We start from the raw sequence: 22074 nt of genomic DNA, 5'->3' as shown, positions 1-22074 counted from the left end.
CTGAGCAAGTATAACGTGCTTAATGGCTTCAGGACCACATCCCTGATGGATACTTAGCCAATCCATAACACCATAACCTTCTGCTGAGTTTTAAGCTCAGTGGTTTGAGCATTGGCCTACTAAACCTAGGGTTGTGAGTTCAATCCTTGAGGGGGCCATTTAGGGAACTGGAGTAAAAATCTGTCTGGGGATTGGTCCTGCTTTGAGCAGGGGGTTGGACTAGATGACCTCCTCAGGTCCCTTCCAACCCTGATATTCCATGATTCTGATTCTTTTGAGGCTTGCCCATCACTAAACAAAATACACACACATCAGCAAGTTCAATCTTACAACAACAACATACATGGTGAAAAGAAAACCAAAACATACTAGCCAGTGTTGTGACGCATATTAGTACATGTATGCATTTGATTTATGAATGCACATAGTTTTCAGTTTCACCACTGATAAAATGAAATAACTTACCCAGAACGCCTCTTTCCTCCTCTAGCAGGCATGGATCCTGCCATTCTCACCTGTCCTGTTGCCATAGGTGCAACCGGCAATGTCACTGATCCAGGAATATCTGAAGCCATTTCTGTAATACAGAATGAAAATCATGTTATCCACTATGAAAGGAGCAGCCAGTGATAAGGACATAAGAAGGCTCTTTTAAAAACCAGTCAGTGTGGAATGATCTTTCCTTTTATTTCTAAATGAAGACAAATCTATTCTTTGTGGTTTAAAGGACTGTACAAATGATGGCAAATTCATTACACTCTTGCAATAGCTTCAGTTTTGTCAATAGACATCCTGAGTGCAATTGAGAGAGACACAATCATGGCATACACAGGAAGCTGTGTATTTCACTTACCTATTAACTCACTGTACTTTTGTTCCCTACTGCACAGGAGCTGCCAATGAAGCCTAGCACTCTCTCACAACACCTAAGCTTCCTCACAGGGAATTTTTTGTCAATACAAAACTACTGAAATGAAATAAGTGACGGGGCATAATTTATCCAGATTAGGCAAAATTTTAAAATATATTCAAATTCAATATTTAAAAGTATGACAAACCCTATAGGCTGGTAATTGTGGGAGGCAATGAGGTCTAGTGGTTAGAGCAGGAGATGGGGCCTCAGGAGATGTTATTTACGTCCTAGTAGCATTTAGAGACCCTGATCAGAATTAATGTCCCAAAATGCAAGGCGCTATAAAAAATACAGGAAGGCAGACACTTCCTGGAAGAACTCTAGGTTCTTATTCATATCTCTATCAGTGCCTTTGTGTGCGACATTGGGCTAATTCGATCTCCATGCCATGCTTTTCAATCTGTAAAATGGGGATATCAACACTCACCTTAGTAAAGTATGTTGAGATCACAGAATTTAAAGGCATTTTTATTATCCAAAGACAGCAATTGGATGGGAAACATTTTATTATACTTCAGAATGAAATACACTATAGCAGTGTTTCCCAAACTTGGGACGCCGCTTGTGTAGGGAAAGCCCCTGGCGGGTCGGGCCGGTTTGTTTACCTGCCGCGTCCGCAGGTCCGGCCGAGCGCAGCTCCCACTGGCCACGGTTCGCTGCTCCAGGCCAATGGGAACTGCTGGAAGTGGCGGCCAGTACGTCCCTCGGCTTGCACTGCTTCCAGCAGCTCCCATTGGCCTGGAGCAGTGAACCGCGGCCAGTAGGAGCCGCGATCGGCCGGACCTGCGGACGAGGCAGGTAAACAAACCGGCCCGGCCCGCCAGGGGCTTTCCCTACACAAGTGGCGTCCCAAGTTTGGGAAACATTGCACTATAGGAAAACAGAACAATGTAGTTCTTTCCCTTCTTTCTATCCCATAGATTAAGTATATGTATGGACTCTGTGGAATCATTATAAAATAATTTAAATGAAAATTCTCTCTCCCTCTAAAGCACAGAGATTTCACAGACTATTTGCTCTAGCATGCGGAGGAGATACTACCAACCAAAGGTCACAATGTCTAGCAGTCACAAAACAAAAACCCAAAAATGTTTTGTTAAACTGTACAAGGATTGTGCAAACTGGATGTATTTTATTACTATTCCCTTCCCCCAAAACAGCTGGTAGGCTGGAGCTTGCAGAAGGATGGAGAGGAATCTACTGAGAGTGAGCACACATCAAGAGGAGAAAGAGACTGGATGATAAAAAAAAAAAAATGTTCTCCTTCACATACAGCACCTCATTACTCCCTGCCCCTCAAAATGCATTCTACTGCAAACTTCAATCCTAAATACTAATTCCAATATTTTAAAACGTTGTGGGTTTTTTTAAATATAATTTAGAACCACACATCTCAGGGTTGGCAAAGGCATTTTTGGTCATCTGGTCATCCCTGGTTGAAAATGTTGCTACGTCTTCAGTGGAAGTTTATTGATTTGGGGAGCAGGGATTGAGGGTTCTCTTTTTTCATTACTCAGTGCCATAGCCACGATGTTTCGTAACAGAGCGAAAAACAAGACAGCAACTCTAGGGGTGGGGAGGTAAAATCCTATAACAAGGGGCTTCTAAGAAAGGTCAAAGCTGTAGTGTTGCCTCCACTCCACAAATGGACCCCATTAGACCGACCAGCCTACACCAGCTTTAGGGACGTGCCATAAACCAACCCTAAAAACAGAGAAGAATCTGGGCCTATGAAAGTTTATTAACAGAAAGCAAATTATTCGAGAAATCCTGTTATTTTTCTCAACATACTAACACAAAAAACCAACTGTGACGGGGAAGCAGAAACCCACTCTTTTTAAACAGCATTTTCTTTCATGTTTGGAGAGCACTTCATTCCTGACATATTTTATTCAAATCCATTATTCAATAATGTACATTTTCAGTCTCATTGTTTCTGTTCATTGCTGTTCGGAATTTCTTCTAGCACATTTATTTTATTTGCTGCACTTCTTTTCGACCAAGAAGCAACAGAGCAGGGAACTTAAAATAATATGCTTCAAAAAATGCAGTCAAGGATTTAAAAAAAAAAAAATGATGTGTCTCCAGTACCATAAGAAAGACATAGTACAGTTACATAAAGGCACTAAAACATAAAAGCTAAACTACTATTTCTGAAAATAAGTTATCTATGAAATATACTGACAATCACCTCACATTTGAGACATATAGCTGATGGTCATCTTCAATTGCTCTGCTGATTCATTTGTTAAAGCAGATTTTAAAACCCTAATAAGTACGCTCTTACAGTGTGTTTCTCACTAAGAGAAACACTGAAATACACACCACTAAGAGGACTGCTCTTTTAACCAGCTTGCAGCTCTAGAGCAAAAAGGGATATTTTAACACAATTTCAAATAAATCCCAAAACATCCTTTATTAGTTTTTAATACCAGAAAAGAAACGTGAACACTGATTTGTGATGAGGCATTTGTACAGCACTATTTTCCTTCGATACAAAATAAAGCACATACAGTACCTTGAAATGACATGTTGAGGGTAAGAGGGTCAGAATGGACTCAGCACATTAGACCCCAAAAGAGTCTAAAAATCTATAGAATAAGTAGCATCTAATTATTGGTCTTTTTACTAACAAGAAATGCGGTTGCCACTGCTCCAACAGTACATTCCACCCTTGACAGCATTCCAACCAGCTCACCTTGCTTATTCAAGGAGTCCTGCTGAATTTAACGTACTACACATGTGAATAAAATCGGCAGTAATTGCCCCTCGTGAGTTGTTCCAAGCATTAACTTCACTGCTGAAGCGTCTCAGGATGCAAAGAGAAGGGCATTCAGCTTCACAGCTAAGAAGGTAAAATAATTCACTAGGAATTTAGTTTGTTAGAGACCTTCTTTTTCTCCCATCCTAGGAAAGACTGTATGCAATCAGCATTACAGTGCTTTCTACCAAGCAACAAAGACTAGTGGAAGACAGAAGATACAGAAGGGTAGATTCCTCAGCCCTTCAGTTATTTTTAAATCTGACAACTCTCAACCCAAAAAGGATCCCTCAGAATACAAAGGGGGAGGGGGTGACATAAGATGTGAGAGAAGGAAAATAGTGCTTGTCACTTTTCACTGTCCTCTCCATCCAGCAGAAGTTTCCAAACAATCAGCAGATGTAGCGAGCAGACCCTAAGAGGAAGTGGACCTCGCTAAGAAGCAACTTGGATAACTTTGCCTCTTCTGCCTATGACCACACAGGAATGCATTCAGAACTGTGAGGCAAGGACTATCTACATGGTCTTGAAGTTTCCAGCATGGTGAACTTGTTACACTCAGCTCAGGTGGTAGAAATTCATCAAGCAGTATGGCTTTTTGCTGGCATCTTGATCATCTGTTAATAATACATGATTTTAACCAAATGACTTAAGGCATGGTAGGTAGAGACCTTTGTTTCAGGTCTTTGAAATGAACATCTATTTGTCCTTCTAAAGAGCTATGTACAATGGAGATTAACCCTAGCGGCTACCTGTTCATCCAAATATTGAATCCTTTCCACGAAAAACAAACAAACAAACAAACAAACAAACAAAAAGGAGAGATTTGGTTAGAAGTTAGGCACAATCATGGACTCGTTCATAAAGAGGAATTCCTCAAGCACCTGAAACTCTCATCCATCCAGGAAAAACAGTAAGAACGGAGCCTTGCTCACTAGGAAGCTTAAATCTCCAACAAGTCACACCAAAGAGCTACTTCCAGAGTCAACAGATTTCATGTAATTTTTCATGCATGTCCTCAAGGAACTATAAGCATGGAAAGCAAAAGCCCATCAAACCCCAGAAAGTCAATATACCAAAACTGAAAACACAGAGGGAAGTTTCAGGCCATTCATAAAAACAACTCAAATAAACCCGCTGTGGGGAACAGCTTGTGGACGTGATATGCTTGCATGCATATCAATACAGCACTATATACACCAGGGGTCGGCAACATTCGGTAAGCACCCTGGCGGGCCGGGCCAGTTTTATTTACCTGCTGACGCGGCAGGTTCGGCCGATTGCGGCCCCCACTGGCCGCGGTTCGCCGTCCTGGGCCAATGGGGGCAGCGAGAAGCGGTGCGGGCGAGGGATGTGCTGGCTGCGGCTTCTCGCCACCTCCATTGGCCCGGGATGGTGAACCGCGGCCAGTGGGGGCCGCAATCGGCCGAACCTGCCGCGTCAGCAGGTAAATAAAACTGGCCCGGCCCGCCAGGGTGCTTATCCTGGCGAGCTGCGTGCCGAACGTTGCCGACCCCTGATATACACACACAAAACATTGTGACCGTGACCACTATGGACTTCACAATGGCTCTAGAATGCAGGATGCATCATGGCTTAAAGCAGCTCGTTGTCAATATAATTTCTCCTTCACATGCTAGAAAGCAGATCCTAGGGCTCCATGGGGAGCAGGGTGATTAGAAGTTGGATGGATCAGAGAAGCAAAGAGGACAGGAACATGCAGCCTCAAAAAATGAGGTACTTGTCTGTGGAAGCTACAGCCACAAGGAAAATGTGACTGGACAGCCAGTTTTCTCTGAGGCTGGACCTGCTGACACTGAAGGACACCAGAGATGAAGCTAACAAGCTTGGAGAGGTCTACATGGTACTGTACTAAGCGAAACCTACTGACAGAATAGAAGTGATGTGGCAAGCAGGCCACAAGAAGTACTGCTGCAGGGAGCCCTCCGCTGTATGGAAGAGGGAGTGCAGCAGAAAAAAAGGACACCAGAAAATCAGAAGGGGATACCCGCCAGTGATCTAAATTACATCAGTATAAACCTGGAGTAGCTCCATGGGGGTAAACTGAGCTATTGTGGTGTAATAGAACCAAAGTCCGAAAGTGCACGGGCAGTTACAGCGTTGGTTGTTTGGGTGTGAAAAAAAAACCAAAAACAAACAGTTACTCACCTTTTTGGAACTGTTATTCTTTGAGCTGTGTTGTTCATGTCCATTCCATTCTAGGGAGCTGGCATTCTTCATAGACATGAAGCCATTCCATAAGTCAATGCAGTTGTTCGTTGCAGTGGCAGACAGGATGAAAGGTCATCCAGTGTCTGCTCAGAGAATTTCGTCCTGGATTATGGCCTGCATCCGCTACTTCTATGAGCTGAGAAAGGTGCCCCCGCAGGCAACCGTGATGACGCACTCAGCTAGGGCACAGGTGTCATTGGCAGCCTTCCTGGCACAGGTGCCGACCCAAGAGATCTGTCGGGCCGCTACCTGCTTGTCTGTCCACATGTTCACGTCGCATTGCGCGCTGACTTAGCAAGCTCAAGAAGACGACGCTGGCTTTGGCAGAAAGCAGACACTGGACGATCTTTCATCCTGTCTGCCACCGCAACGAACTGTGCTGACTTACAGAATGGCTTTGTTCAATCTTTGTAGAATACCAGCGCCCGAGAATGGAATTAACATGAGCAAGCACCCGAAAAAGAATGGAAGCGCTTGATGTGTGGTACTTGTCAATAAAGTGCCAGAAAGATACAGCTCTCAGGCTCATACACAGTTGCTACTGTTAACTCAAACAGAAGTATTTCCTCAGCCCTGTGTATTAAGAAATGAGCTGGGCTCTTTCCTAGGTTGGGAAGACTCTTCTTTTGCGAACAAAAATAAGGGCATATCTAGCATACATATCCCGTATTTAAAAGGTGTGAGGGAGTAATGGTCAAAGTGAAATATGTACATGGAGTTTGACCATGAATGTTGCCTAACACTGCGGACCCAGGAGAGTGAAAAATATCTGTGCAAATACTTTAAATAGCTTTACAAAAACAAAAAAAAAGTCTCTCAGTTGTAAACTGTTTTTAAAGGTAAGACATTTGCTTTTGCATTGCAAATCACAGGATTTCAAAAATGGAGGAACAGGCCTACACCCAGTAAAGAGCAATGGTGGTATTCAGACCCATCTGAGTTAGCAGCAAAACCAGAGAATAGTTTATTGACACAGAGAGCAATTATATGACTTCAACAGAAATCTGGACCCAGTTTCTGAATACATTTGAATGCTGAGACAGCTCAAATAATCTCAGACTTTCATTCCACTTGACCTCTCCACTTTTTCCCTCCCTCTTCCCACCCCCTTCAATCCCCTTCTTTCCTTATCCCCACCTTTCTTTTTTAAATTGTTACCCCATCTTACCATGTTATGTCCATGTAATATTGTCTGATTTTGTACTGTCTGGTCCTGCAGCTGTAAAGTTGTGTAACTACACAATTTTATTGGATAGCCTGTCAAATGTGTGGTTTTTGGTAACATAGACAAACTGTGAATCATTTACCTGTTTGTATTTTTTTACTGTTTATTTCTTTATGAAAATTAATCACAAAAAGGAGAAAATTCACAGGGTATTTATTTCATTATCAGGGTACAAAAAGTAAAGTAATCCAAAATTCATCCAAATAGTATCCAAATGCCTTAAAATTAGGATTCAAGAAAACACTCATTTAGTAGGGAATAATCTCCAATGACAGATTAGACTTCTCTTCTATCTCCGTCATCCACAGGTCTGATCCCGCCACCTGTACTCATGTTGACTTGTACATCAGTCCATGAGTAGTCCCATGAATTCAAGAAGAACGGTACTACTCAATGTGAGCAAGAGTGACAGAATCGGCCTTGTGAGTCTGTGTCTAGAATTATATTCATGGCTATAGACCTCTTTGCTGCCACTTCCACACTTACGGAATATGGCTGTATTTCATTGGTGTTGCATGTAGGTCATGCCAAAGTGCTTTGGGATCTTTTGAAATGAAGGACCTTTTACAAATGTACATTTAAAAAAAAGTACATTTTTTTAAATGTACATTATACAAATTCCAGCTCCAAATAAAAGATGTTTTGTATTTGTTCTGGCATTTATTATAAAGTTTTAGGTCTATGTTACTTATAAAAGTTACACTTACTCCACAAAGTGAAACACAAAATCAGGTAAAATTTGGTCTGAAGGTTTATTTTAAATAGATTTGTAAATATATGTATGTGATTTTTACAACAACCTGTTTCAATTCTTTGTACTGCTGAGAATGAACTAGTGTGCTATCCTCCAACACAACAATTGAGGGTCTAAGCCTCAGCAATCTTAGTGCAGCAAGATCACTGGATTGGATTTTAGGGGGAAACTATTGACTTTATTTTATTTTTAGTTGAATGTTACTTACCAGAGATTGGCCCCTAAGCCAAAATCTCACATTCAAAACACCTCCCAAGCTTCTGAGTATTCAACCTCCAGATCTGGATTTGAATTTTGACGCTTTAGCTCAGCTCTAGTACAGTACATGCTTACGGCTTTTAGACAGACAGAGATTTCAGAGGAGCAAAGCTGACCAGTTGCACATCTTTACAATTTGTATCATCTAGCCGAGGAGGAGATTCTGCTACTGCAATCAGAAACCTCTGCTTCTTGTGAAGCTCTGAAATTCCCAAAGGAACACTCTCTCTCCCATCTAGAACGGCCATTACCCAACATTACTTTCAGTCAGTGTATTACACAGTCTTTGCTTCAGACCAAGACATGCATGATCTGCATAGGCAACGCTGGCCCTAACCCAAAAGCCCACTGAAATCAATGGCAATCCTTCCACTGACTTCAATGGGCTCCGAAACACTTCAACTTCCAAATCTTGTGACAAGTGCAATATTTGCTACTAACTATTAGGGGACCATTGAGGATGCTCTTTCCAGTGTTCTTTAATCCTTTACAATTCATTGTAATATGATAGGTTACATTAGAACTAAATATCAGTGCATGACTAAACCTGAGAGCAGAGGTGCTGGAACAATTTGTATAGTGGGGGTGCTGAGAGCCAGTGAACCAAACTATAAACCCTGTATATAATGGAAACCACTTCAAGCCAGGGGATGCGGCAGCACCCCCCGTTGCAGCACCTAAGCCTTAGAGATGCCAGTTATATAAATATAAATGTTACAGATTTGACTGCCAGTCCACAAACTGACTGAAATGTCAATCACCTCAGAGTAAATCTTAGTCTAAGGTTAACACATGTGCCCTGTCCCTTGAACAGAAACCGATAAAAAATGTTTTAGATGTTCTACAAAGGCAAAGTCTAAAAACTTCTTTAGGTAATGGACAAATACAGTTTTCAAAATCATGAAGATATACAACCACTAACAGATCACAAAAGGTTTTACCATGTAGTATAGGCACATTTAAGAGGAACAAAATAAAAATCACATTTGTGAATTCAGAACTTGCTAGGTGAAAACATAGCCACCATGAAGAATATTTCAGAACACCTACAGTAAAATCTAATTGTAAATTTAGTCACATCACTTTAGCATGTTAATTACAGAGAAAGAAAAACCCAGAGAAATTCCACACAGCAGTACAAATTTAAAATACAATTAATTTTACAACTTTATTAATATTATTATACATACATACCATTAACAGGTAGGTTAAATAGACAACAGGTCAGAAAAATTTACCATTACATATGATATGCAAAAGAAGCAATAACCTTTAAATGCTCTTAACTCAGCACAATTATCCTATCAAATAAGTAATAAATATAATACATCCCACCTCTACAGAAGAATTTCTTTCCTGTGACCAAAGCCTTCTTGAAATAAATTTTATCCGCATATGAAAAACATCAGAAACCTCTGGGAAGAAATACAACTGCATTGGTATTCTGCTCAGAAAATGTCATCACAGATCTGTTTACCTTAACTGTGGTCCATGATTCAGCCAGCAACAACCATCTTGCATACTGATCAATTTACTTGCAGCAAAATTACTAACATTTTCTACATTAACCACATAGATTCTGGAAAATAGTTAATTAAAAAAAATCGAAGTATATAATACGGACACTATTTTGTCACATTTTTCATTCCAGCAAGATGCATTGTATTTTATGAAGCGTCTCCTGTTACCCTATTGTGCATAATATGACATTCTATTATATACAATTATTAAAGGGACATTTGGGGGAAGTTTAAAGTAAGAGCTTTATCATCTTTAGGATTCACAGGTGAATGTTAATTGCATATGAAAAATGTTAAACCATGCAACTAAGTATGTGATTCTTAACGGATCTGTTTTTATAGCACGTTTGGCAGTATGTGCAGTCCTGGAACTTTAATAAGAGTGCAGGAGAGCTGGAGTTAGTGTAGTTCAGCAGCATCAGGAAACCCCAAAGAGTCCCTGCCCCCAAAGAACTTTGGGCTATTTTTGGGGGGTACATCAATTTTTGTGTATTCAACTTGAGACATCTCAATGGGGCCTGATTTTCAGAGGGTGGGTGGGTGCTCTGAAAATCAGGGCCCTGGAAGGTGTCTCAAGCTGGGCACCCAAAAATGGTGGTACCCAAAAATAACTAATCACTTGTGAAAAATCTTGGCCATAACTGTAACTTATGAAGTGAAAGAATACTCCATTCTTGAGGCATGGATATGAAATACTACCTTAAAAACAAAACCCATATTATCGGGGCATGAAGCTATTTATGTGGCAATTTCTGACCTTGGATAGGAACGTGCTATTCCAACTGACTTCAGTAAGTTTTATGGATATGTATCCAAGGGCAGAACCTGGCCCAATAAAAGTTTACTAGTCTAGAATATTCTACGATACCAAATAAACAGTGTATCAGAGCCAAGCTCTACAATGGGAAACACAAACTTCACTTATGAAACAGCAATTTTAGATAAGAAACTGCTTTAATTGCTTCATAAAAGGACAGAGGAAGTTATAAATTTTATTATTCTACAACTATTACAGCAGACTGCCAAAAATCATAAAAAAATAATTATCTAACACTTAAAGTGTACATGAAGTAACTGTCCCAAAGGAAATTAATTATTTTAGTGCGTTTTTAGAAAAGATGTTTGTAGATGTAAACTGGGAAATTAGGTGCCAAATTTTTAAATAAAATGGGTCCATGCGCAATTCTACACTTAACACTAGCTCACACAATTTCCACAGTTGCATGTACATTTTTATATGCAGCCTGAGGCCTCATTTTCCCCACATTTGGCCCTAAAAATGCATCCTTTGTCTATGCAACAGTGACCTGTGCTCATAAATGTGCATATTGTAGGTTTCTCTGAGTGTATTACTTCTGCTTCCTGTGTAAGTCGTAGCACACTGTACTAAAAGCCATTCACAACTCTAAATAGTTCTCTTTTCTAAACTGAAAATATTTCTAATTTTTGTTTTAATTATATTAATTGTCCAGAGTTTTCAAAACTGCATAATTCAAGGCCAGGTCAATACCAGAAACTTTTATCAATATAGTAACATTGGTTAAATGTGTGATTTTTTGTGACATTTCTATAGCAGCAAAAGCCCTACTGCAGACACAGTTGGACCGGCATAAAAGTGTCTCTTAACAATGTAGCTTATTTCACTTGGGAACCTGGCTTATACTGCCAAACATGCTCTAGTGCAGACCTGGCCAAAAAAAACCCCCACATTTTGCAGTGACAGTTTGATTCAGCCCACGGTAACAGCCATCAGTGCTGGTGACTATGTGAAATGAGAGGGTGGTTTCTTTTCCCAGTTGATGAGTGAGAAACACCTGAGTAAACTGGAGAAGTTGCCAACCACAGAAGCTGAACAGTATTGCCAATGCCAGGAGTCAGAACCCCCTCATCCACCTCCCACCAAAATAAATATGATATTGTCCTAAAACTCATAGAATTTTTCAAAAGAATAAATCATGGTTTTGGGGGGCCATGATTTTTTTAAACTCTCTCTGTTCATCCCCAACATATCTGTGACGATTAAAGGCTGAAAATTCCACCTTATTGCACACAAATATATAGGCACTAGCTTCTATGTGCTCCTGCTCCCTGACTCCTTCTCACCTCCATAGCGAATGGTTCATCACTAATTCACCTTCATCTCTTATTCCCATCCTTTTCTCCTCATTCCTGTTTTTTTCATCCCTCTCTTCTTAGCATACTAACAGCTTCCGGCTTGGGAAAGGCGGCACTTCTTGCATCACTCTCCAGCAGATACGTACAATGGCATTGCCGACAACTTCCAGCGAGCTACCCTCCGGGTTAAAAGAGAATTTGCTTGGACTTCAATTATTCAAAGGAGCAAAGGATAAAGAAGGATCCTTAGTGCTCTATTAACTTCAGCTGAGCTGTGACACTTAACTCAAGTGGAGGGTCTGGCCCCTGTTGTTTAAAAGATTCCATCAATTCCAGGGACAGATTTTCAAAGCCGATTTTGCGACCTCTGCAAATTGGCCAGTGGTAAGAACCATGGGGTATGCCCCCAGAAGTCCCAGACATGGAGGAGTGCAGCATCAGTGAGGAGACAGTAACTCGAGTAGAACTACTCTCACCTGGGCTAGGCTAACCCAAGTGCTCAGACCCTCCTGATGCTGATCGCCCAAGATAACTCTGCATACCCTCAGTCTTCATTCTGAATTTTGTTTTGTTTTCTGGAGAATGGGAGCAGTCCTCCCAAAAGCAGCGCAAAATGTGGATCACAGTTTTTGTATGTGGATTGGAGCATAATTAAGGTCAACACTCGAATAAGAACCCAGATTAGCTCTGCACTGAAGACATACCCTGAGTGTCAAATATTCAGGCACAGTTACACTCATAAATGGACAACTGCATGTGTAAATTGGGTAGTCACATAGCTAACGACCCAATCTGCATTCTCAAAAGTGAGGATTTCATGTGAAGTTCATTGGCCAATCTGCAGAGGCTTCAAAGTTGACATTGAAAATCTGTCCATGGAATTGATGGAATATCTAAACAACAGGGGACAGACCCTCAACTTGTGCAAAGTGTCATAGCTCAGCTGAAGTGAATAGAGCTATGACAATTTTCACCAGCTGAGGATCTAGGCCTAGGCCAGGGGTTCTCACAACAAAATTTTTGGTGACCTCAAAGTGCAGCCACCAACTCTTGCTGGTGGCCGCGCTGACAATTTTTCCTAAAATACTTAACTTACTTTAGGAAAAACATATATATGCACATACATATGGCCAAATCATTGTAATTTATTGAATCTTTTTGCAGACTCAATAATAAAAATTACGTACAGTTGTCTCTCTTAGGACCTAAACAAAACAGAAACACAAATAAGGTGCTCTGCAGGTTCTTGTTTTGTTGTTGTTGTTGCTTCTTCTCCTTTTTTTGGTTGCTTTTTTAAAAAGACTTGCTAGCTAGTAAATCTGCTGCTGTGAAAAGTGATTAACAAACATAAAAATGTCATTTTTCACAGCAGCAGACTTACTCAGTCCTGGCAAGACCAGGGACAAATTAAGCCTTGGATGGAGAGGTTGGTAGAGGGGAAGTGGGGGACAGGGAGGAATGCATGACGGGTCGGCAGAGGCAGCGGAGGCCAGGGACAATGGGGGGTGAGCCCCGCAGCTGGGGGTTGGAGCCCCGTGGCCAGAGCCTGCTGCCCGCCACTCCAGGGCTCTAGCCCAACCCTACATCCCCAGGAAGGTGGGGGACTCACTAGCTGCCTCCTCCACCAGCATTTGTGCCTCCAGATGGGGCAGGGTCCAACTCCTGCTGGTGGTCCTCGGGGAGGGACCACTGCTTTGTCCCCCCCCCCCCCCCCATCACTGCCCAGAAGGCTGTGGCCGCAAGAAAAGCCCCTGGTGGCTGCATTTGAGAAACGCTGGCCTAGGCCCTGATATAGCACAGAATATATTGCCATACAGAGGTACAGAGGGAATCTTTAGGGATGCATATTTTAATTTGTCCTCGTTTTGTTGTTTAGACATTCAAGATCAGTTGATCAATTTCCCCCCATTTAATAAGTATTAATCAAATGGCCACGGTTCGCTGCTCCAGGCCAATGGGAGCTGCTGGAAGCAGCGGCCAGTACGTCCCTCGACCCACGCCGCTTCCAGCAGCTCCCATTGGCCTGGAGCAGCGAACCACGGCCAGTGGGAGCCGCGATCGGCTGGACCTGCGGACGCGGCAGGTAAACAAACCGGCCTGGCCCGCCAAGGGCTTTCCCTACACAAGCGGCGTCCCAAGTTTGGGAAACACTGACTTAGTAGATGACATACAGCAAAACACCAGGAGGTAAAGTGGAAGTTGTAACACAAGAATATGTGAAGACTACACATAATAATATTGCATTAGATTTAAAAAAAAAATCACACACACACACACACAGAGTCCAAAGGCCATCATTATTTATTACTTGAAAATGATGGGTGAGATTCTTGTCTCTGTTCCACCAGTACACAAACAGCCTCCATGGAGTTACTCTGGATTTATACTTGTATAATAGAGTTCAGAGTCTGTCTCAGTGTGAGCAAAAAAATTATCTTACTGTACTTTGCTGAGATCCAGACTGTGCCCAAATCCTATTGCATTTTCCTCCACAACATTTCTAAGATCTGACATTTTCTGTCTAGATAGAGCACCTAGATGAGAATTTTGCTATCTCCAGTCTTGCCTGCTGTAATTACTTGTTCTCCTTCCCCAAATCCCACCTTACTATCTTGTTACATCCCTCCACCCTATTATATCATGTTTGAGATGACCTGCAGACTCTTCTGGGAAATTGTCTCTTTTTATCCATTTGGGAGGATGCCTAGCAAACTTTTGGGTTTTGTGACAAATAAGTAATTATAACTGTTCAACACTTTATTATTCACTATTTTTTAATCCACCCATCTTTAAATTATTTATTAAAAATCAATACTTCACTATTAATTTCAGTGCCACCATCATCAATATCTGGCCTTTAACTTTTCATCTTGGTCAGTATTAATTACTTTGGTCAACTGAAGTGGATTTAGATCTCTACCAAAAGTCTATTTTTGATCATTAAAATCCAGAGCTATATTGTTCATACAAAATCAATTTCCAATAATTATTTTACAGTTGCCTTTAGAATATTTATGGTGCTATATTAAGAAAAAAATAAGCCAGATCAATATTATTCAGCGCTGTTCCAAAGTTTAAATCATAGCAAGATGACAAAACATCCCATTCTGAGAGGTGCTGAGTGCCCTCAATTTCTATTAACTTCATAAAGCATAGTGAATAGTAGTAAATAGACAATGAATTAAAGTTAATGGATAGTAAAGCTACTTAAAATGTTGACTGGGATTGATTTTAACCAACGGCAGCAAGACACCAGTAACTCAGCCTTCCTGGGAAGCCAAACCTTTTCATTGCTCCCCCACAAGCTGTTATCTCCAACCACAAAAATACCAAAGTCATATGAAAGTTTTATTACATGATTTGAAATGCATTAGGTTCATGATCCCTGTCCATACTTTCTGTTAAGCCAACTACAATACAAACTTGTTGCCAAAACATCTTGAGTGTGGGAGTTGGAACAATTTTTCTAATTTTAACTTTCAGCTAAAGAATACTGTCAGCAGATTGCTGCTAATAATTATTTGAGTTTTTCAATGAATTTTCTTTCATCGTTCCTAGACTCCAATTATAATTGCTTTGCATAAGAATCCTTGCAGTCCAGTTTTACTGGCATGAATATTCACAGAAAGTCATGTGCACAAGTATAGCAGACACAAAATTTTAAATTTTGCTCAATCACTAATTCATTCTGAGAACCAAAAGATATCATGTGACTTACTTCATCAAACATAAGAGTACAAATACTGAATACCAAATGTCAAATACTTGGAAATACTGGTAATCCATAAAGCTAAACCATTTTCAAAATTTCATCAAATAACTGAACATATAGTTTTGATGAAATCATAATCAACTTGCAACTGATCAAGCAAAAAATTAAATAATTTTACCACTTAAATTATTCACTGCAAATAGCTTACTTGCATCTTTCAAATGATTTTGTAACTTATTAATTGTATCTGCATAATAAAAAATTATGTTGCAGTAGAGATGTATAACTTTTAAAGTTTCATTCAGAATACCATGCTGGGTCTATCAAATACTTATCAGTATATTTAGGGTATCACTGGGCATGCTTCGTTAACCAATGTCTATTGTATTAAAAAATTACTGAATCATTAAACAATATTTTAGTGACCGCTCTAGTGTCTGCAATCCTGCTTGGTCAGCAAGTAAGGGATATTTATTTAATGTTATGATACTGAACTGACCTTTTATGTGTTTCCAAATCCCTATTCATCATCATAAGTCAAACTGAAGAGAAAATTAAAGTACAGTTGCCAGAAAAATCACTCAGTAAAAATGACAATATGAGGATTACTTATTGAATCTCTCTCCCAGATTTCCAGTTTGAGGTTTCTTAGTCTACAAAGATTTCCCACCCTCTCTCCCCCACTTTAAACTCCAGTTCTGCAAACTCAGCCTGGGTTCAAGACATTAAGTTGTGTCCTTTTGCACCCTGCATCACCACCAGTAAATAAAGACCCTCTGATTAGTATTTAGCCGGCATTTTTTTCTATTAATGAAGCAGAAAAAAATCCAGCATTGAAAAAATGCTTTAAAATAAACATTAATACTATCCATTGAATTTATATAAACATTGAATTCTACCAAGCCTAGATAAAGTCTAGTCTACAGGCTGCAGGAAAGGGCAGGGAATCATGGGTTCCGATGTGACTGATCCTTGGACAAGTCACCTAAAAAGGGTATTTCATTATTGTCCCCAAATTGCAGTTTCTGGCATTTAGCAGTGGATTCTTTCAGACAGATATCTAAATGGAGATTCCCAAACACTCCATTCTACAAAATTAAGTGCCCTACCATCTCATGTATTGACTCTTTTCAGAGTCTGTCAGTCGTTGGAAATTATCTCAAAAAGGTCGAAGTTTTTTGCAGTTGAAAAGATTTGGCCACAGGAAGATTATGATTTTTCTGCCCTTAACAGCATAATAAATGTCACTGGAGCAGTGAAGAATGCTAGTCTCGCTCCCTTGCTGTCTGAGTATTACACCCTTTATGTCTGTGAGTAAAGAAGGAACAAATAAAAACCCATCCGTTTTTGGAAGTTCAGAAGGTAATTGCAGGGGTGGGGTGGGTTTTTTTATTAGATTGTAAAATCTTTCATTCCAACTGGTGCCCCAAAGAGAACACTCTCAGAATACAGGTTTCAAAGTAGCAGCCGTGTTAGTCTGTATCCACAAAAAGAACAGGAGTACTTGTGGCACCTTAGAGACTAACAAATTTATTTCAGCATAAGCTTTCGTGGGCTACAGCTCACTTCTTCAGATGCATAGAGTGAAACACACAGACAGAAGATATTTATACATACAGAGAACATGAAAAGGTGGAAGTACGCATACCAATTGTAAGAGGCCAATCAATTGGGATGAGCTATCAGTAGCAGCAGAAGAAAAAACTTTGAAGTGATAATCGAGATGACCCATAGAAGGTGTGAGGAGAACTTAACATGGGGGGGAAAAAATTCAGTTGGTGTAATGACCCAACCATTCCCAGTCTCTGTTTAGACCTAAGTTAATTGTGACTAATTTTCATATTAATTCGAGTTCAGCAGTCTCTCTTTGGAGTCTGTTTTTGAAGTTTTTTTGTTGCAAAACTGACACCTTCAAATCTGTCACTGAGTGATTAGAGAGGTTGAAGTGTTCTCCCACTGGTTTTTGAATGTTATGATTCCTGACGTCAGATTTGTGTCCATTTATTCTTTTGCGTAGAGACTGTCCAGTTTGGCCAATGTACATGGCAGAGGGGCATTGCTGGCACATGATGGCATATATCACGTCGGTAGATGTGCAGGTGAACGAGCCCCCAATGGTGTGGCTGATGTGGTTAGGTCCTATGATGGTGTCACTTGAACAGATATGTGGACAGGGCTGGCATCGGGCTTTGTTGCAAGGATAGGTTCCTGGGTTAGTGTTTTTGTTGTATGGTGTGCGGTTGCTGGTGAGTATTTGCTCAAGGTTGGGAGGCTGTCTGTAAGCGAGGACTGGTCTGTCTCCCAAGATCTGTGAGAGTGAGGGATCATCTTTCAGGATAGGTTGTAGATCTCTGATGATGCGCTGGAGAGGTTTCAGTTGGGGGCGGAAGGTGGCGGCTAGTGGCGTTCTGTTATTTTCTTTGTTGGGCCTGTCCTGTAGTAGGTGGCTTCTGGGTACTCTTCTGGCTCTGTCAATCTGTTTTTTCACTTCAGCAGGTGGGTATTGTAGTTTTAAGAATGCCTGATAGAGATCTTGTAGGTGTTTATCTCTGTCTGAGGGATTGGAGCAAATGCGGTTGTATCTTAGAGCTTGGCTGTAGACAATGGATCGTGTGGTGTGTCCTGGATAGAAGCTGGAGGCATGTAGGTAAGTATAACGGTCAGTGGGTTTCTGGTATAGGGTGGTGTTGATGTGACCATCAGAATAAGACATGAGGGAGAGCTTTATAAATAAATACACAACTCAGCCAGCCTTGTTACAGGAGAATCTCCGGGGAAATATTAGTTTTACCATACTCCCAAGAGTTTGCCACAAATGTTGAGAATCTCAAGTCCTGCTTAACTTCATCACAAAGAACTGTTTTCTGAACATTAAAGCTTACAGTTTGCTTTAGTCAGAGTTACCGTGATCTAAATTAAATTAAAAGTAAGCTTTCCTATGTTTTCAGAAGGAAGTTGTTACCCTTAGAGACCACTATTACTGCATTTTCCAGAATTACAATCACGGGGTTTCACTAGCAATTTACCGTCAGAACCACTAAGCAGACATTCTTTCCCTGGCTTTTTAAACAATTGAAGATCTAAAGTAATGGAAGATTGTTCCTCCTTCCATGCTCCCTTATTCAGATTAAACATTACCTCACATTCACTAGAAGCCGCTTGTTCCCAGAAGTATACAGACAGTCTGTAGATGCTTTGAACATGGAAGCGAAGAATTGTTATTGAATAAAATTCTCTACAAACAAGTGGGATGTTTACACAAAATCCTTTACAGAATTGAATTGTTCACATTTCTATCTGGAAGAGCAGCAAGACAGACTTTACATATGTAAACACAAAGGAAACATGAAATCACACCAAATGTCAGATTTGGCAATCACATTCTAGCTAATAGCAGAATTCTGCATAACTACATACCAAAGGACCTGTAGTTGTCCGCTATATTTTATAAGAAAGACCCTTTTCAGTGTTCATTTTATTTATTTGTAAAGATAGACTAAATAGCCTATTTCAAGGAGCAGTCTTCTACAGTTTATACACCACACAACCACACCAAACAGCGTGTTTTTCCTTCCTCTAGCAAGCCAACGCATGCTTTCCACAATAAACATGAACAAACGCTTGAAAGACGTGCATGTCATTTTTCGGCTTTTTAAGTGTGCATGAAGTAAGTATTATTGAACCATTTGGTAATGTTGTGGGTGTGTTGAATATTTCACCCTCACTTTTAAATACAATTGTAACAATCCAATAACAGGTTAGAAGGCTTCCAAAAGCAGCGAGCAGCTGATGGAATGAGTAGGCAGAGAGCAAGTTGCAAAACACATATTAAAACTAGAAAAGACATGGGAGCTGTAGCAGTTTAGTAGTGAAGGATAAAAGGTGGTGTTCCCAGGCCTAGGTGTATATTTTGTTAAGACAATTAAAGGATATGTGTTTTGCCTTATCACTAACATATCTAGCATACTGAGTGATAAATGTTAATATGCTAGATGTAATAACTAACGTCCCTGGAATGAAGGATACTTCGTGGTTCCAGAGTAGCAGCTTTTAGTTTTATACCTACATCTTTTCTCCCTAACCTCCAGCAAAAAACTGATAACCAATGAAAGATACAATTGGTGTCATGCTTCCACAGTTGTGATTCAAATATCAATCCTGCAACTGAGCTATTAGGTAATTGTAAGTAGTTAGAGAAGGAAAACTTGAAGGACTTAATAACATACATAGAAGGCTAGCAAAGAATAGTTCAAAACGGACATGGATGGCTGAGTTTTGTTTGTGCCCTGAGCAACATTTCATGGCCTGGGAAGGATTCAGATGAGTTCACATGTGGAAAGCGACACTGGTTTCCACATAAGAAAGATTCTAATCACTCTAAATATTAGCATGCTGTGGAACAGGCTTCTTCACATTATTGCTGAATATGGTAGAAACTATAAATAATTTTTATATCATCAATAATTTTGTTCTATCACTTTGGGGAAAAAATGGATACACTGTTTGTTCCAGGTCCAGACTCTCTGACATCTCTCCCTTAAAAGTGAATTTTAGCTTTGAAACTTCTCTTACTAAGGCTACGTCTACACTACCACTTATGTCAGTATAATTTATGTCACTCAGGGGTGTGAATAAGCCAACCCCCTGTATGATATAATTTATACCTCAGCTCTACCTCGATATAACGCTGTCCTCGGGAGCCAAAAAAATCTTACCGCATTATAGGTGAAACCGCGTTATATCGAACTTGCTTTGATTCGCCGGAGTGCGCAGCCCCCTCCACCCCCCGGAGCACTGCTTTACTGCTTTATATCCGAATTTGTGTTATATCAGGTCACATTATTTTGGGGTAGAGGTGTACCAACTTAAGTGCTGGTGTGGACAGCACTGTCAGTGGGAAAGCTTCTCCTGCCATAGCTGCCGCCACTCACTGAAGATGGATTATTTAAGTCAACAGGAGAGCTCTCTCCCATTGGCTTAGAGTGGCTACACAAGAGAGCTTACAGTGGCACAGCTGCACCGTGGTAAGCTCTTACTGTAGCCATAGCCTTAGACTATTATTTGTATTACTGTCATACCTAAAAGCCCCAACCAAAACAGGGCCCCACTGGGCTAAACTCTGTACCAATGTAATGAGTTTGGAGAAGGCAATATGTTAACATCAGGTATAGGATTTCTTTCCCTTTTCTGTACCTCAGCTTACCTTTCTGCTGTGGTAGAGCCCAGAGCTAGGTCTGTTCAGGACTTCTATATAATGCAGAGTTAATCTGATAAAAGGAGAGTGGCACATAATCTCTAAAGGAAAAGGTTCACTAAAATCTATCTATCTATATGAATACACTATAATTTATGACCCTTGAAACAACTGAATACTTTCAATAACAACTCTTTCAGTATTTCCCTCTCTCCTCAAACTATTAATACTTGTTACGATCAAGTTCAAATGCCAAATATAATTCTGCACATGCATACATACATTCCCCCAGGACTCTTCTCTGGGAGGATTTACCCTTCTCCATCTTGGGTGGAATGGGGTCCTAACTCTCTGTAGGGCATGCAAACTCCTCAATGTCTGGGAAATTCAGATCCAACAACATCCTTTGAAATTTTCAAAACTACAGTATGTTTTCTCCACCATCACAAAACTGCGGCAATTTCAAAATCATTTCCGCTTTTCATATGCCAGTTGCATAAGACTTAAAGGAGAGAACTATATTTCTTGACCCTAAGGCAGGGATCGGCAAGTTTTGGCCTGTGGCCCGCCAGGATAAGCACCTTGGTGGGCCGGGACAGTTTGTTTACCTGCCGCGTCCGCAGGTTCGGCTGATCGCGGCTCCCACTGGCCGCGGTTCACCGCTCCAGGCCAATGGGGGCTGTGGGAAGAGGCGCGGGCCAAGGGATAAAACAAAGACAGAGGAAGTTAATTGATACTCATTATTAAAGCAAACTGATATATCACTCAGAGTTCTCATAGCGATACATTTTATATTCATCATTACCATCACCACCACATGAGCAGTTGGGGGAGAGGGGAGACAGAAGGCACTGAGGGTGAAGAAAAGCAGTTCTGTTTTACTCCTACCTAGCACCTTTAACTTTGCCCATGTTTAGTTAGTGACATTTGTACCCAGGACCTACCATTAAAAGCATGCACCTCTACTATTTAAGCTAAAGGAGAAAAACTCAACAGCTGGTAGCAACAATAGGCTATTCTACTCTATGTCAGGGGTTCTCAAACTGGGGGTCGCAAGGTTATTACATGGGGGGTCACGAGCTGTCAACCTGACACTCTATACCAGGGGTCGGCAACTTTGGCACGCGGCTCGTCAGGGTAAGCACCCTGGTGGGACAGGCCAGTTTTATTTACCTGCTGACGCGGCAGGTTCGGCCGATCGCGGCCCCCACTGGCCGCGGTTCGCCGTCCCGGGCCAATGGGGGCGGTGGGAAGCCGCAGCCAGCACATCCCTTGCCCGTGCCGCTTCTCGACGCCCCCATTGGCCCGTGGGGGCCGCGATCAGCCAAACCTGCCGCGTCAGCAAGTAAATAATCTGGCCCGGCCAGCCAGGGTGCTTACCCTGGCAAGC

The 22074-nt window shown here is 41.0% G+C and overlaps 1 protein-coding gene across 12 annotated transcripts in view; it reads right to left on the bottom strand.

Annotated features, from left to right (window-relative positions):
* The window catches only part of ARNT2 (aryl hydrocarbon receptor nuclear translocator 2), a 200227-nt gene that overhangs the window by 106370 nt on the left and 71783 nt on the right, over nt 1–22074 (bottom strand). For all 12 annotated transcript variants that reach the window (XR_010590958.1, XR_010590955.1, XR_010590954.1 and 9 more), the window contains exon 2: nt 466–577. Coding sequence is in view for 5 of the 12 variants with exons in the window: in XM_065559322.1 (XP_065415394.1) it covers nt 466–577 (112 nt within the window). In the remaining 7 variants the exon portion in view is untranslated. The remainder of the gene's footprint in view (nt 1–465; nt 578–22074) is intronic.

The sequence above is a fragment of the Chrysemys picta genome, chromosome 10, assembly GCF_011386835.1.
Source record: "Chrysemys picta bellii isolate R12L10 chromosome 10, ASM1138683v2, whole genome shotgun sequence".
NCBI lineage: Eukaryota > Metazoa > Chordata > Testudines > Emydidae > Chrysemys > Chrysemys picta.
Note: the sequence above shows the minus strand (reverse complement) of the source record. Positions and strands in the feature narration are given on the sequence as shown.